This window comes from Pelophylax lessonae (assembly GCF_965119305.1).
Source record: "Pelophylax lessonae genome assembly, chromosome: 3".
Taxonomy (NCBI): Eukaryota; Metazoa; Chordata; class Amphibia; order Anura; family Ranidae; genus Pelophylax; species Pelophylax lessonae.
Genome location: NC_138770.1, coordinates 488458980 through 488472562, shown reverse-complemented (window position 1 = coordinate 488472562; position 13583 = coordinate 488458980). Strand labels below are relative to the sequence as shown.

General features: G+C 45.5%; 1 protein-coding gene across 1 annotated transcript in view; it reads right to left on the bottom strand.

Annotated features, from left to right (window-relative positions):
- Positions 1–13236, bottom strand: part of THUMPD2 (THUMP domain 2 tRNA and snRNA guanosine methyltransferase) — a gene marked incomplete at its 3' end in the record, with an annotated part of 821919 nt that extends 808683 nt beyond the window's left edge. Inside the window, exon 1 of the mRNA XM_082250943.1 lies at positions 13111–13236. Within this exon, the coding sequence (XP_082107069.1) occupies positions 13111–13233 (123 nt within the window). The 5' untranslated portion in view covers positions 13234–13236. The remainder of the gene's footprint in view (positions 1–13110) is intronic.
- Positions 13237–13583: the final 347 nt, after the last annotated feature.

Here is a 13583-nt window from a genome sequence, read left to right as displayed (position 1 = left end):
GCACGACCGCGCAATTGTCCGCTAAAGTCACGCAGTAAAAAAAAAAAATCGCAAAAAAAACCCTGGTCCTTTAGCAGCCAAATCCTCCGGGGCTTAAGTGGTTAAGTGTGATGAATATAGCTATACATTGGTAAAATTTATTGTATTTAGTTTAGATGAACTTTTGCATCAATAGCTTTCTGCTGCCACAGGTATTAGGCCCCTTTCACACTGGTGTGCTGTCTTTCCCAGGGCGACAAATGCTCATGAAAACTTTTCCCTATAAATGTAACATTGGTACACTGCCTCTTGAGTGCGGCATCTTTGGTGCAGTTTTTCAAAAGTACACCAAATAAAGGCACCTTGGAAGGTAATGGGAACACATCAAAAGCATGTATGCCTTTTTGGTGTGGTTTTTAAATTACATGCTCATGTTTCACAGGTGCATGCTGGGGGGGGGGGGGGGGGGGGGGGTTCAGGAAACCAGAAAACACAAATTAAAACACAATGAGGTTTTGGAAAACACATACAGTATTGCATTTTTAAGCTCACTAATTTGAAAGCGCCCTTAATATGCAGGCAGATGCAAACACTGCCAAAACTTTACTAATCAGTGATGGCACTAGCCCAATTTTTATGCACAGGAAACACATGCAAGCAAAGAAGCCGGGGATAGATTGGAAAAAAAAAAAAAGGGAGGGTTCCCCACAACTTTTACTGGGCTCATCAGCTATGGTAAAAATTTTAAGAAAGGACCACACCAAAAAATAAAAAAAAGGGGCAAGGTCCCCCCTAAAAATCTATGTGGAGGGGGTAGCTTAGCAGAGCACCTTCTGCCCACATTGATGACAAAGAGGGTCCCTTTCCCACATCCCTGGCTTGTGGGGATCTGTGGGTAGAGGGGTCTATCAGAATCTGGAAGCCCCCTTCAATAAGGAGGCCTCTAAATATTCAACTACAAAATGAAAATAGCCATTTTTTTTTATAAAGGACTTGTCAAAAACGTTAAGTCCGAAAAAATACAAAAATCGCATACGAAAATTGGACAAAGATGTAGAACCACATCAATCACAATGCCTGCCGAAAAAGAAACGTCCCCTTACACATTTAATCCTGTCGGTAAAAACACAGCTCAACCAGGCATTTTTGACCCCACCCCAACCCCCCCCCCCCCCCCCCATCTGCACATCTAAACAAAGCCTATGAATGTTTGTTTTGTCGTATGTGGTCTACATCCACCACAGGCAAGGTCAAAGCATCTCCCCCAGGTATGTTAGAATTTATAAAGCAGTATTAACCACTTGCCTACTTTGCACTTAAACCCCCTTCCCATCCAGACCAATTTTTAGCTTTCAGTGCTCTCACACTTTGAATGACAATTGCGCGGTCATGCAACACTCAACCCATATAAATTTTTCGTCCTTTTTTTCATAGAAATAGAGCTTTCTTTTGATGGTATTTATTCACCGCTGGGCTTTTTATTTTGTGCGCTATAAATGAAAAAAGACCGCAAATTTAAAAAAAAAACGTTTTTTTTTTAGTTTCTGTTATAAAATTTTGCAAATTAGTAATTTTTCTTCATAAATTTTGGCCAAAATGTATACTTCTACATATCTTTGGTAAAAATAACCCAAATAAGTGTACATTATTTGGTCTGCGTGAAAGTTAGAGAGTCTACAAGTTATGGTGCTAATCATTGAAAATTGATCACACCTAATGTACTGACAGCCTATCTCATTTCTTGAGACCCTAACAAGCCAGGAAAGTACAAATGACCCCTTTTTGGAAAGTAGACATTCCAAGGTATTTAATAAGAGGCATGTTGAGTTTTTTGAAGTTGTCATTTTTTCCCACAATTCTTTGCAAAATAAATTTTTTTTTTTTTTTTTTTTTTTTTTTTTTTTTTTTTACAAAATTGTCATATTCAACAGGTTATTTCTCTCACATGGCATATGAATACTTACAACTACACCCCAAAACACATTCTGCTACTCCTCCTGAGTATGGCGATACCACATGTGTGAGACTTTTTTACAGCCTGGCCACATACAGAGGTCCAACATTGAAGTAGCACCTCCAGGCGTTCTCGGAGCATAAAATACACTTTTCATTTCTCAACCACCTATTACACTTTTGAAGGCCCTGGAGCACCAGCACAATGAAAAAGCCCACTAAATGACCCCATTTTGGAAAGCAAACACCCCAACGTATATTCTATGAGGCATAATGAGTCTTTTGAACATGTCATTTTTTTCCAGAATCTTTCGGAAAATGTGGAAAAAAAATGAAAACGCATTTTTTTTACACAAAGTTGTCCATTTATAAGATATTTCCAACACATAGCATGTACATAGCAAAAATGACCCCCCAAAATACATTCTGCTACTCCTCCTGAGTATGGCGATACCACATGTGTGAGACTTTTTTACAGCCAGGCCACATACAGAAGTCCAACATTGAAGTAGCACCTCCAGGCGTTCTCGGAGCATAAAATACACTTTTCATTTCTCAACCACCTATTACACTTTTGAAGGCCCTGGAGCACCAGCACAACGAAAAAGCCCACTAAATGACCCCATTTTGGAAAGCAAACACCCCAACGTATATTCTATGAGGCATAATGAGTCTTTTGAACATGTCATTTTTTTCCAGAATCTTTCGGAAAATGTGGAAAAAAAATGAAAACGCATTTTTTTTACACAAAGTTGTCCATTTATAAGATATTTCCAACACATAGCATGTACATAGCAAAAATGACCCCCCAAAATACATTCTGCTACTCCTCCTGAGTATGGCGATACCACATGTGTGAGACTTTTTTACAGCCAGGCCACATACAGAGGTCCAACATTGAAGTAGCACCTCCAGGCGTTCTCGGAGCATAAAATACACTTTTCATTTCTCAACCACCTATTACACTTTTGAAGGCCCTGGAGCACCAGCACAATGAAAAAGCCCACTAAATGACCCCATTTTGGAAAGCAAACACCCCAACGTATATTCTATGAGGCATAATGAGTCTTTTGAACATGTCATTTTTTTCCAGAATCTTTCGGAAAATGTGGAAAAAAAATGAAAACGCATTTTTTTTTACACAAAGTTGTCCATTTATAAGATATTTCCAACACATAGCATGTACATAGCAAAAATGACACCCCAAAATACATTCTGCTACTCCTCCTGAGCATGGCGATACCACATGTGTGAGACTTTTACGCAGTCAGGTCACATACAGAGGCCCAACATGCAAAGACACATAGCATGCACATACCATGAATTACCATGAATTACACCCCACAATACATTCTGCTGAGCAAAGGGTAAACAAAAGCTTACCTGTAGTTTTAGAAGCGCAGTTGTCCACAGGAGTTGAGTCCAGGCAGCAGGCAGGGACTTGATCAGCAACAGTGCATGCAATTCTCCAGGCAAGGATACCAGTCCAGTGTCAGTGCATGCGGCAGGCAGAGGCATGATGGCAGTAAGTCCTGCAGGCAGAAGTAGGGCCTCTGTCGGGATAGAATGGGGACAGGGGTAGAGGCTTCTCCCACCCAAATCGCTTTGAAGCCTCCGGGATCCAGACCCTAATCTGAGAAGAAGAAAAACAAAAAAAATTGTTTTCTTCATCCAGAAAAACATTTCTGGTCCCCTCACATATGCGAGACCCCTGTGGTATGAATCCCACTACTTCCAGAGGCAGGCAAAAATCGTGGTCAAACAGTCCAGGGTCAGTTCCAGAGCAGGCAGAGGTAGGTACAAAATCGGCAGGCAAAGGCGTGGTCAAATAACAGTCCAGGGTCAGTTCCAGATCAGGCAGAGGTATGAACAGAATCAGCAGGCAGAAGCATGGTCAAAAAACAGGCCAGGGTCAGTTCCGGAGCAGGCAGACATAGGTACAAAATCAGCAGGCAAAGGCGTCGTTGTATAACAGTCCAGGGTCATTTCAGGAGTATACAGTGGCATAAGGGGTGAAAGCGGAGGACTACGTTTACCATACTAATAATTTAGACAAGTATGGTAACGGCGGAAACAGTCGTCTACACAGAGGCCTGGTTGGGAAGGACACTGGGGACAGTAATAGCGGGTGTCTTTTCGAATTCCTGCCTTGGTACACACCCTACATTTTTTCTGCCGTTTTTGGTCTCTTTGTGTGGGAGGGATTTTACTTGGAAAATGGCGTTCAGACAGTCTGCTTATTACGTCAGATCTAATGTTTTCTGGTGGGCCGTTTGGAAATATGAGGGTTGTGAAGATTTCCTCCAGGTAATAAAGGAAGGGTTGGGGGCTTTCGGTGGATTTGCGGTATAAAATGTAGGAATTGTATATGGCCAAATGAAAAATATAAATTGCTACTTTTTTGTACCAATGATAGGTACGTCTTGTGGGTAGATAGGGTTCCATCATTTGGTCGTTGAAATCCACTCCCCCCATGAATAAGTTGTACTCATGTACACATGTTGGCTTTCGGACTGGGCCATTCCTTCGTCGGGATTCCACATAGTTGTCATTGTGGATCGAAGACAACATGTACACGTCTCTTCTGTCCCTCCACTTCACAGCCAGAACTTCCTCATTTCTCAGACTCGCCGTCTCCCCTCTTCTCAGCTTGGTGTTTACTAGCCTTTGAGGAAAGCCTTTCCGGTTTTTTCGGACCGTGCCACATGCAGGAGTCTTCTTTCTGTGAAGGTTTCGGAACAGGGGCAAACTGGTGTAGAAATTGTCTACATACAGGTGGTAGCCTTTTTCAAGGAGGGGGTAAATGAGGTCCCAAACGACTTTCCCGCTTGATCCCATGTAGTCCGGACATTCAGGGGGATGCAGCTGGGTGTCCTTCCCTTCGTACACCCTGAAGGCATAGGTGTACCCTGTGGCTCGGTCACATAGTTTGTAAAGCTTCACCCCATAGCGGGCCCGTTTGCTGGGAATGAATTGTTTGATGCCCAGCCTGCCAGTAAATTTCACAAGGGACTCATCCACACATATATTTTGGTCTGGGGTAAATAATTGAGGGAATATTTCTGAAAAATAATTTAGAAGTGGCCGAATTTTGAACAGCTTGTCAAATGCTGGGGAATTTCGGGGAGGGCACTGGGTATTGTCGTTGAAATGTAGGAACCTCATGATCATCAGATACCTGGCCCTGGGCATTACTGCAGAGTAGATGGGCATATGGTAGATTGGTTTGGTTGACCAATATGCTTGCAGTTCGTTTTTTTTATTGAGTCCCATGTTGAGGGTGAGGCCTAAAAATATCTTGAACTCCTCCACCGTTAGGTCTCTCCACTCAAAGGGACGGGAATAAAAAGATGTGGGGTTACTTTGGATAAATTGATGTGCATACAGGTTGCACTGGGCCACAATGGACGTCAGCAGGTCCTCCGTAAAAATTAAACGGAAGTAGTCAATTGGGGCAAAGTTCTCAGTGTTGACCTGGACTCCTGGCTGGGCAGTGAAAGGGGGGATGATGGCTTCTCCTGAGTTGGGAGGAAGCCACAGGGGGTTCAGAAGGGCATAGGGAAGGCTGGCGTTGGTCCTAACCCTTTGGGGGCGAGGTGACACCCCACTTGAGCTTGGCCTTTCTTGCCGAGGCACTGTGGTGCTGGTGGATGGCACTGCGGAGCTGGTGGATGGCACTGCGGAGCTGGTGGATGGCACTGCGGAGCTGGTGGATGGCACCGCGGAGCTGGTGGATGGCACTGCCTCCTCCTCACCAGAACGCCTTCGTTTGGCAGGCGGGCAGTATTCCTCCTCGTCGGAGTCGGTCTGCGTCCCGCTGCTAATGACCGGCTCGTAATTTACTTCGGAGTCAGACTCTGACTCCGAAGATTCCGAAGCAGAAAGCTCCCTGTCCATGTCCTCACTGATTATATTGAAGGCCTCCTCGGCTGAGAAAAATTTTTTTGCCATCGTTGGTGACACTGATGGGCACGGTGACACTGATGAGCACTGGGCGGCACTGATGGGCACACTGGTGGGCACTGGGCACACTTATGAGCACTGGGCGGCACTGATGAGCACTGGGCGGCACTGATGAGCACTGGACGGCACTGATGAGCACTGGGCGGCACTGATGGGCACACTGGTGGGCACTGGGCACACTTATGAGCACTGGGCGGCACTGATGAGCACTGGGCGGCACTGATGAGCACTGGGCGGCACTGATGAGCACTGGGCGGCACTGATGAGCACTGGGCGGGCACTGATGGGCACTGGGCGGCACTGATGAGCACTGGGTGGCACTGATGGGCACTGGGCACACTTATGAGCACTGGGCGGCACTGATGAGCACTGGGCGGCACTGATGAGCACTGGGCGGCACTGATGAGCACTGGGCGGCACTGATGGGCACACTGGTGGGCACTAGGCACACTTATGAGCACTGGGCGGCACTGATGAGCACTGGGCGGCACTGATGAGCACTGGGCGGCACTGATGAGCACTGGGCGGCACTGATGAGCACTGGGCGGGCACTTATGGGCACACTGGTGGGCACTGGGCGGCACTGATGAGCACTGGGCGGCAGTGATGAGCACTGAGCGGCACTGATGAGCACTGAGCAGGCACTGATGGGCACAGGTGGGCACACTGGTGGGCACACTGGTGGGCACTGATGAGACTGGGCACACTGATGGCACACTGATGGCACACTGGTGGGAACACTGGTGGGAACACTGGTGGGCACTGGTGATCACTGGTGGGCAATGGTGGGCACTTTTTACACACTTACGATCTCTCCTCTCCTCACACTGCAGTCTGTGTGTGAGGAGGGAGAGCTGGCAATGAGTGATGATCTCAAATGTTTACATTTGAGATCATCTCTCATTGGATGCCTCGATCGTGACGAATGGCCGCTGTGATTGGCCATTCGTCACGATCTGTGATTGGCTGTGTCCAAGGGACACGGCCAACACAGATTATCCCCGGTGCGCGCTCGCGGGAGCGCGCGGGGAGTCTGTTACTACCGAGGCAATGACAGATGATCTCATATGTTTACATATGAGATCATCTCTCATTGGATGCCTCGATCGTGACGAATGGCCGCTGTGATTGGCCATTCGTCTCGATCTGTGATTGGCTGTGTCCAAGGGACACGGCCAACACAGCTTCTGCCCGATGCGCGCTCGCGGGAGCGCGCGGCGGGCGTGTTTATGGGAGGCCGTTTAAAAACGGCCTCCCGAAAATTCAAGTCCGCGCTGCAGCCGTATATAGGCTGTAGCGCGGATGTGAGCTGGTTAAACGCAAAATGTGGTAGATGCATAGTTTGCTTTCTTTGGCTTTTTCCCCCTTTGTTTTCACCAGGTCAGTTGGCCAGTAACACACCTCCAATATTAGGGAGACACCACTCTAGAGGAATAAGAAAAGGAAGCACAACAGCATTGAAGTCTTGGTAAGGTAGTGTTAACCACTTAAGCCCCGGAAGATTTTACCCCCTTCCTGACCAGGCCCTATTTTGCGATTCGGCACTGCGTGAATTTAACGGACAATTGCGCGGTCGTGCGACACTGTACCCAAATGAAATTGACGTCCTTTTTCTTCCACAAACAGAGCTTTCTTTTGGTGGTATTTGATCACCTGTGCGATTTTGACTTTTTGTGCTATAAACAAATAGCGTATTTTGATTGGTTTGCGCAAAAGTTATCGCGTTTACTAACTAAGGGAAAGATTTGGCTTTTTTTTTTGCGGGACTGCGATATTGCAGCGGACAGATCGGACCCTTGACCTGACATTTTTGACACTTTTGGGGATACCAGTGACATTACTAAAGTAATCAGTGCTATACATATGCACTGTTACTGTAAAAATGACACTGGCAGGGAAGGGGTTAACTTTATTGGTGATGCAGGGGTTAAGTGTGTCCCTAGGGGCGTGCTTCTAACTGTAAAGGGGTGTGGCTAGTAATGTAACCACAGAGACATACGATCCTACATAGCAGGATCGTATGATCTCTGCAGTAAGATCAGGGAGAATGACAGGCGGCTTTGTTTACATCACCCGCCTGCCTTCCTCCCTCTCCACCAGGAGATCGCGAGTGACCGGCAGACATCGGACATCACACGCGCGGACATGTTAGGGAACGAGCGGGAGCGTGCCTCCGGCGGCGCACGTTTGCCCCCCTAGAGCAACGTAGTACTACGTCCCTTTGCCTGTACGGGGCTGACCGCCGCAGTAAATAGTCGTGCGGCGGTCGGCAAGTAGTTAAATGTATTAGCAGATTTAGATTTACGGACACCAAACTCCAGCTCACACTTTATACGCAGTTACATTAACCACTTTAGCCCCGGAGGATTTTCCTGATTAACGTCCAGGCTACTTTTTGCAACTTGGCACTGCGCGACTTTAACTTACAATTGAGCGGTCATGCAACGCCGTACCCAAACGAAATTGACGCCCTTTTTTTCCCACAAACAGAGCTTTCTTTTGGTGGCATTTGATCACCTCTGCGCTTTTCATTTTTTTGCGATATTAATAAAAAAAAAAAGAGCAAAAATGTTGCGAAAAAAAATTTATATTTTCTACTTTGACAGTTAAAAAATATCCAATATATTCAATTTTTGTCATATTTAGGCCAAAATGTATTTAGCTACATGTCTTTGACAAAAAAATTCCCAATGAGCGTATTTTTAACCGCTTTAAGACCGGAAGATTTTACCCTATTCCTGACCAGGCTATATTTTGCGATTTGCACTGCTTTAACGGACAATTGCGCGGTCGTGCGACACTCTGCCCAAATTAAATTTATGTCCTTTTTTTCCCCACAAATAGAGCTTTCTTTTGACGGTATTTGATCACCTGTGCGATTTTTAATTTTTGAAAAAAAAGAGCGACATTAAAAAAAAAAAACAATATTTTTTACATTCTGATATATAACATTCCCAAAAAAACAATTTATAAAACAAAATTTAACATTTTAGGCCAATTTGTTTTCTGCTACATATTTTTGGTAAAAAAAAAAAAAAAAAAATCACAATAAGCGTATTTTGATTGGTTTGCGCAAAAGTTATTGAGTTTACTAACTACGAGAAAGATTTGTAATTTTTATTGTTTATTTTATTTAACTAGTAATGGAGGCGATCTGCGATTTTTTTTTCGGGATTGCGGCAGACAGAGCGGACCCCTGGCTGACATTTTTGACACTTTTGGGGGTACCGGTGACATTAATACAGTAATCAGTGCTATAAATATGCACTGTTACTGTAATAATGACACTGGCAGGGAAGGGGTTAACACTGTTTGTGATCAAGGGGTTAAATGTATGCCTCGTGCTTACTGACGTGTGTGGGGGGAGGGGGTTGTGTGACAGAGACACAGATCGCAGGTTCAGCTATGCTGAATCCTGTAATCTGTCACCGTCTGTCACAGAGGAGATCCGCCCGTTTGTTTACACAAGCGGGCTGATTTCCTCACTCGATCCCCGACGATCGGGGAAGAGCGGCCCTGGCCCGACTCCCGCTGTGTCTGAATACAGCGGGAGCGAGCCGCCGCCGAGAGAGGGGAGAATCTGGTGACGTAGGCCTACTTTGCCACAGTACTGTTAATGTGAGCAGTCGGCAAGTGGTTAAACGTTTTTTTTTCTTTTAAGATAGGAGTTTTACATGAAAAATTTTAAGCAGATCATTTTTCACCCTTGCCAGTGTTAAGTGGTTTGTCTCATCCATGTAAACTGATAGATTGTGTGTTTGTGCTGTGAAATACAACAGCCTTGCTGGCAGGATTACCAGATGAAAATAGAAGGAAGAAAGCTTAAAAAAGGAAACTATAACAATCATTACATCAAAGAAATGGTAAGCTGCAATATATTAGCTTTTGGGTTTAATAATATGTTAGCCCCCTTTCACATCGGCATTAATGACAGGTCAAATTGCAGGTCAAATCGCAGCCTAGTGCCGGCAATGGGAGAGTCCCAATCGGTGCGGAGCCTCACAAATTTCCAAAAGTAGTTCCTGCACTACTTTTTGCGACTTCAGGGGTGATTTCAATAGACATATGTGCATGAAAGTTGCACAGATATCTTTGAAGTCGCCCCCCCGAAGTCGAACTGAAATGCGGCTTTGAAACTGTGCGAGTTCAGATAAGCTCGCAGTATTTCAAAGCCGCGTTCAGTGTGAACAAGGTCTTAATATTTCACTAAACCACTGATCCTAGGTAAATGACAATTTTTTTTATTTATTTATGCTTTGGTACATGCACCCCCATCGCAGTGCAGTGCCCAGTCCGCCCGCCCCCTGCCATTTGTTTGACAATCACTTGCCAATTAGCCTAGAAAATAGGCGAACTGTGACATTCGGCTCCAATTGGCCTAAATGGGTTTAGGATTTGAACAGAACCCAGGCACGTTCATAAATGGACTTTGACTTCTAAATGTGATGATATACCAGGTATTAAAATCTCTGTGTACAAGGAGACCACCAAACCTGAGTTGGCCTGGGACACCCTTTCCAGCATTAGCCCCATTTACACTAAGGGTCCTTTCACACGGGCCATTTTTTTTCCCCATTTTTTGCGGATGAAAAACGGACATAATGCATGTCAATGGGATTGCCCTGACATCCGATTTGCGTCCTTTCCAATCAGTTCCGTTTTTTGGAACGGAAGAGAACCCTATTTTTCTTCAGCTTAAAAAACGGAACGGACGCAAAAACGGATGTCAGTGGCGTCATCTGCTGACATCCGCAATCCCATTGACATGCATTATCTCAGTTTATCATCCGCAAACGGATGGGATAATAAACAGACATACGGACCGGATAACACAAGTGTCATCCGTGTCCGTAAAAAAAAAAAAAAGTGCTGGAGCGGATCAAAAAAACGCTCCGCTCCGTGTGAAAGGACCCTTTAAGTGGAACTAAACCTTCCTATACTTTACAGTTAAGGAAGCTGCTAACTTAGCCTTTGTTTTATCTCCAGTTGCCATGGTGTTACACATGTGGTCAGTTAGGACACCAACTATTTGACAACTTTGACATTTTGGTTGAGAGCACAAGCACCTGTGACAGTTAGCGTTTATGCAATCACTTGAATATAACTAACTGTTTTAAGAAGGTTAGCGCTAGCTCACACCAGAATTAGATGTGGGAAACCCATGCTCTGTGTACGTTTTCAGCACGGTGTTCAAAATGCACTATGTGTTCTATCTGCTGCAGGTGTCAATATATATTCCTACTGACACCCCCAATGCAGATCACAGTGTTTGCCTGCACCAGATCACATGGTGCTGCAGTACTATGCGATTTTGAAAAGTAGTGCATGCACTTTGTGCAATACAGTGCAATTTCAGCCCACAAAAATCGCACCTTACTGAGTCGCAAAGGAATACAGACAACTCCTGCACAATTCATGTGTACACTGGCCCTTAAAGTGGAACTAAAATTGGAAAAAAAAAAAAAAAAAAAACTGCAAACAGTCAGGCTCTTATTAGGCAATAATATATACTGGTACTTTGCCAGCCTGTTCCCAATCCCCTGTAGAATGTACACTGAGGCTTGCATACATTTGTCAGTTTACATTCTGTGTGTCAGGAGGACTGCACTCCTGCACATGCACAGGAGTGACATCATCCTATCTCAGCCATTTAAAGTGTAGTTCCACCCAAAAGCAGAACTTCTGCTTTAAAGAGCTTTTTTTCCCCCTGCAAAGTAAATGCATAATATGCTAGTATGCATCGCATACTAGCACATTATGTGACACTTACCTGCAACGAAGCCCGCGTTGTCCCTGCTGCCGGCCACATCCGTCCCGGTCTTCCTTCTGGGTTTGCGGACTCCGGCTGTATTACTGGCCAGAGCCGCATGACTTCATTCCTACGCATGCACGTGGGAGCCGCCGGTCACAGCACAGGGCTCTGAAGAAACGGCACCGGCGGCCGTTTCTTCAGAGGGCATGCGTTGATGACGTCATCGGTTCATGCATGCAATGTAAATATCTCCTAAACGGTGCAAGTTTAGGAGATATTTACAGCACCTATAGGGAAGCCTTATTTTAGGCTTACCTATAGGTAAAAGTCATCAAAGTGGGTTTACAACCACTTTAAGGCCTCCGGATATTCCACAGTTATGTCATTTTTTTGGGTGGAGGGAGCGAGTACCTAGGTGGCTCAAGCGGAAGTTCTCCTCTCCCCCTTCCTCCCTGCAATCTTCTGGGACAAGTCACAGGTCCCAGAAGGTTGCCCTGCCACTCAGGACTCACGCATGCGCAACTGGCTGTGAAGCCGCAAGCTGTCAAAGCCAGGTGCCCACACTAGTGATACAACGGGGGGGGGGGGGGGGGAGGGGGGAGGGAGAGAACCGAGGCTCCCACCAACCGCAACGCTGGATCGTGGGATGGTGCCACCACCGAGGGACCTCGCAGGCGTCAGACTATTAGAACCCTAGTAAGTGTTTTTGCATTCATTCAAGTTTGAGGTCTCATTTACATCACAACCTCTGCTATCACTGTACTTTTCTGCTTTCACATTTGAACACATTTTCAGTGCTATTGCAATGCGTTTTGTTTTTCATTTTAATTTATTTTCATTACTATGATGCATTGCATCTGCAAACAGTTATGCGTATTTGCACGCATTTATGGTCTGAAAAAGTGCAGCATGCTGTACTTGTTTTAAACGCACATGAAAGCGCGGCAGTGGTGTAAATTAGGCTCATTCATTCTTCTTGCATGCGTTCATACTGCAATTAAAAGCACGTACCTGATTGCATCTAGTGTAAAGGAGTCCTCGGAGTTTTTCTGTGTGATGCCTGTCACCCTATGCTGAAAAAAGTACAGGAGGTTTTTTTTTTCCATGACTCTTTGGTCCCATAGTAGCACCTGTAAACATATGTCTATGTATAAAAATCTGTGTAATACCCTTATGGGCTCGCTGAGACCCATCCTTGGCGCTGAGCCGCTTTTTGAAGTGCATCCACCTCAGAGCTGCACGCATAGTCGGCTTTACTATGGATGTGGATTGAGATGCAGCAGCTGCAAAATTTGACTTCAGGACATGATGAGCTAATACACAGACCGGAACGCAGTTTTACAAAATTATTTTGATATTCTCAAGCTAATATCCCAAGGAGGTAACCCTAACACAGAACGACAAGCTCCTTTATGCACGTGCCTACTACCCTAAGAACTCCCCGGGCCAGCAGCAGAACTCACCTCTACAGCCGACACCTTCCAAGTCACCTCATCCACCACAAAGCGCTCCATGCCTCGGCCAGCAGTGCAGAAAAATCTCACACCAGCAGACTCCCCTGTCACAGGGGTCACCTCACATGTCATGACTACCTATGCACAAATTCAGCTAGCCGTAAGATCTAAGCAAGCAATACGTAAAAACATCCGTGATGTCATGGTCACGTGGCTATACCAGTTGACCAGAAAACAGGCGGGGTCTCGAGCAGCACTGAGAAGTAAGTGTATACAGTAGTTTGGCTTTGCGGAAGCGAAGGAATCACACACAGGGATGGAAACCTCGATTGAAAAACGTCTCTAAACTTACTCACCTCCCTGCCACAGATGAGTACTTACCTGCAGCCAACTGTAAAGTTGTGAGCCTGCAATTTGGCATCATCTCCTTGAGACTTCCATTGACCTTATTTTGTGTGATAGTGCACATATGAAGCGAGGAA